This window comes from Monopterus albus, unplaced genomic scaffold (assembly GCF_001952655.1).
Source record: "Monopterus albus unplaced genomic scaffold, M_albus_1.0 scaffold51.1, whole genome shotgun sequence".
In the NCBI taxonomy this organism is placed as follows: Eukaryota; Metazoa; Chordata; class Actinopteri; order Synbranchiformes; family Synbranchidae; genus Monopterus; species Monopterus albus.
Genome location: NW_018127931.1, coordinates 3,396,960 through 3,400,126, shown reverse-complemented (window position 1 = coordinate 3,400,126; position 3,167 = coordinate 3,396,960). Strand labels below are relative to the sequence as shown.

General features: G+C 38.9%; 1 protein-coding gene across 2 annotated transcripts in view; it reads right to left on the bottom strand.

Moving 5' to 3' along the window:
- The window catches only part of fbxo18 (F-box DNA helicase 1), a 16,556-nt gene extending 13,977 nt beyond the window's left edge, over nt 1–2,579 (bottom strand). For both annotated transcript variants that reach the window (XM_020601451.1, XM_020601452.1), the window contains exon 1: nt 2,161–2,579. In XM_020601451.1, coding sequence (XP_020457107.1) covers nt 2,161–2,179 — 19 coding nt within the window. In that variant the 5' untranslated portion in view covers nt 2,180–2,579. The remainder of the gene's footprint in view (nt 1–2,160) is intronic.
- Nucleotides 2,580–3,167: the final 588 nt, after the last annotated feature.

Genomic DNA, 3,167 nt, shown 5'->3' with positions numbered 1-3,167 from the left:
TAACAGTCTAACGAGACATCCTATCTCCACTAGACATTTCTAATACATAAATTTTCTATCCAATATCTATCTGACTAAAAATACCTAACACCGGGATCTCTCTTCTCCAGCAGCTTGTCTGAGGGAGGGAGCCACCAGGGTTTGTGCTTGTGTAACTTTTATTTGTGGTCTTTTTTAAATAAACCAGCACTAAAATGAAGCAAGTCGGACTCCGTCTTCATTCAGATCTGTTCAATAAAAGAACTGGGGTATAACATTACTTTATAAGCTTTAGTTACTTTTCATAACTTTAGTTCCTTTAGTTACCTTTCATAGCTTTATTTTCCTTGCTTATATATCTTACAATTGTATTGATGAGAGTCAAGTGATACTGAAGTAGAAACTGCCTGCTTTAATTTCTGTGTAGAGACAGGATGTCTGTATCTCCAAGCAACCACACAGCCTATTTACATTTTAACAAAGACATGTTGGCCTGTTTTGCACCCACACTTAGACCCAGTTAGCATATTCCAAGTTCTGCTTTATCATGGGGTGTCCTGCAGAGGCAGGGGGCCCATAACCTGAGATGACCACCTGGCCAGTTTAGCATACTTATTAGCATCACACACACAGGGGGCCTGCAACCCAGACCACCCGCTGTTCACTGTTCATTGATCAAGATCAAGCTGCCACCTGAGAAACACACACACACACACACACACCTGGATTTTACCACATTCCAGCAAGGAGGTGTGAGCTCCTGCTTACCCCAAATGGCCAACAGGATTACAAAGTGTGTAATGTTGTAACTCTGTCCAGGGCGGAGCAGCCCAAGAACTTAAAAGTATTGTGAAAACGTAACTCGTGGTTCAGATAATGGATCTCCTGCAGGAGCTCTGTCTCTCTGATCCGAGCGCTGTATGGACTTCACCTGTGCCCAGACTTTGAGTAAATTTCCTGTTGATTTTAAACAGTCCTCTCCTGTCTTCACTTCTCGCGCTTCCAACAAAAGAATTGGATTATTTCTAACATTAGCATGTTAGGTAATTTCTTAGTTAGATAGATATTCAGAGATTTGTTGTCTAGAAATGTTTAGTGGAGACAGGATGTCTAGCTCAGGCTGTTAAATGCTTAGTTATTCTGATGTGCCTGCAGACTGCATCTAGGCCAAGGTTAATTAAATCAGACAAAGGCTGCAGGCAGGGATGATTGTTATTATTAACTGTAATGCTAATCATAATATTTTTCTTAAAGTGAAATGTCATGTCAAATTGTTCTTGGATACACACCACTAATCAACAGCCACACACCTTGACTTTTCCTCATGTTTTGACTATTGTTATGGTCAGCTGCAAGCTGGCATATCAGGTGACGTCACGTGCCTGGGTAGAATGGGCTATCCCAACCAAATGATTAATATTGTATAGGTTCTTTGGTTCAGGGTCTTTCATCTTCCAAGCTGCCTGTGCGCAGGTTTGGTGGTGGGAGAGATCTGGACGTGTAATGTTAATTTTACCTGTGATCCTCTGAATAAACCAGCACGGTTCTTTTTTATAAAATCTAAGTGGTCTACTTCGTCTTTGTGAGTTCCTGGTTTGAAAGAGCCGGACGAGGCTTTGTAATAAAATAGAGCCTATAAGCACAACACAAACTACTCTATTTCTTACGTTTTCATTACATATACAGTAGTATTTTTATTTATTTATTTGTGTTTTTGTTTCTTTTCCTTTTTTTTTTTTTTACTGTTTTCACCGTTTGGGTTAACATAAATAAAGATGACAGTTTTGTACTTCCTTTATTATAGTGACTAAAGCCAGTCTTATACTTTGATAAAACCTTCGTTTCCTTTCGGGGAACGGATCAAAATTTACTCAGGTAAATCTTCAAATATGTCAGACAGAGGCGTCCTGTTAAACGAAAGTCCAAAATTGTCTCAAGTCAACCACCGTTACAAAACTTGTGAATCAAGTTTAGAGTTCCTTGTAGTACAAATGTAGCTAAGATGTGTGCATTACAGTTACCCTTTAATGGCTATGAAAATGATGAACGTTACTGAGGCCAAGTTTAGTGTTACCACTAGAGTTAAACTCAAACGGTAAGGTCGGGCACATAAACGTTTTAGAAAAAAGGATATCTCAAGGTAGTCATTTAATCATTCTCACGTAGTTAATTATTTCTTACCTTTAACAGCCACCTCCATGTTTGTGCCCAGCGCATCCGTCTTTTAATAGCAAAGTCAAGTTGAAACGTAGCGTTGACTATGCCGTCATCGTTTCGTTTGCTTGTAATGTTACAAAAATCAATACTCGAATCGTTAGCATAAGGGATACACGTAGTGTTAGCTAACTAAGTAAACAGCTTTTGCTGGCTTAACTATATTTATGGTAACATTACTTCTCCATTAAGTTTACAAAACCTCACTGGCATGTATATATAATATCTATCTGGACTTTTAATATATATTATTAGTTTTATAGACAGTACGTTAGCATCCAAATAAACTCAGAAGTATATATTTGTGAAACGCCGTGTTTATGTTGTTTGTCTTTGTCTTTGTTGTTGTTGTTGTTATTGCAGTTCTTGTTCTTGTTCTTGTTCTTCTTCTTCTTCTTCTTCTTCTTCTTCTTCTTCTTCTTCTTCTTCCTCTCCCTCCCTCTCCCCCTCCTCCTCCTAGTTCTAATTCTTCTTCTTCTGTTTTAATGGCGGTTAGCAACTAGCTTCTTCTTCATCTTTTGATTAGCAGTTTGCAAGCCAACTTAAGGTGCATTACCGCCACCTGGTGGGCTGGAGTGTGAAACGACCAGGAAGCCGAAGGAATTTTAGTAAAAGGGTACTACTTCCTCTTCTTCTTCCTTGGTACGACAGTCTTAAACGCAGCAAGAGCGTATTGCTGCCCTCCTCAGCTTGAAAGTAATCATGGTCATATTATCCCATCCAGCCTATAGTAAATTTGTTCATGTAGTCCAGTGGCATGAAGGAAATCCATCCATTGCTTTAATTTTTATCGTTATCCAAGCTCAACAAAGTTGTTAAGGTAAAAACAGTTTCCCCAAGTTCTGTTAATCCTTTATATCATTGGTAGCATTCAGTAACCCAAGCTTCTATGAGTATAGGCGTAGCCCTCTAATAGCTGTTGCAATTGGGTTTGTCCCTCGCAAACCTTTTTGGATTTACTCAAATTATGCTAG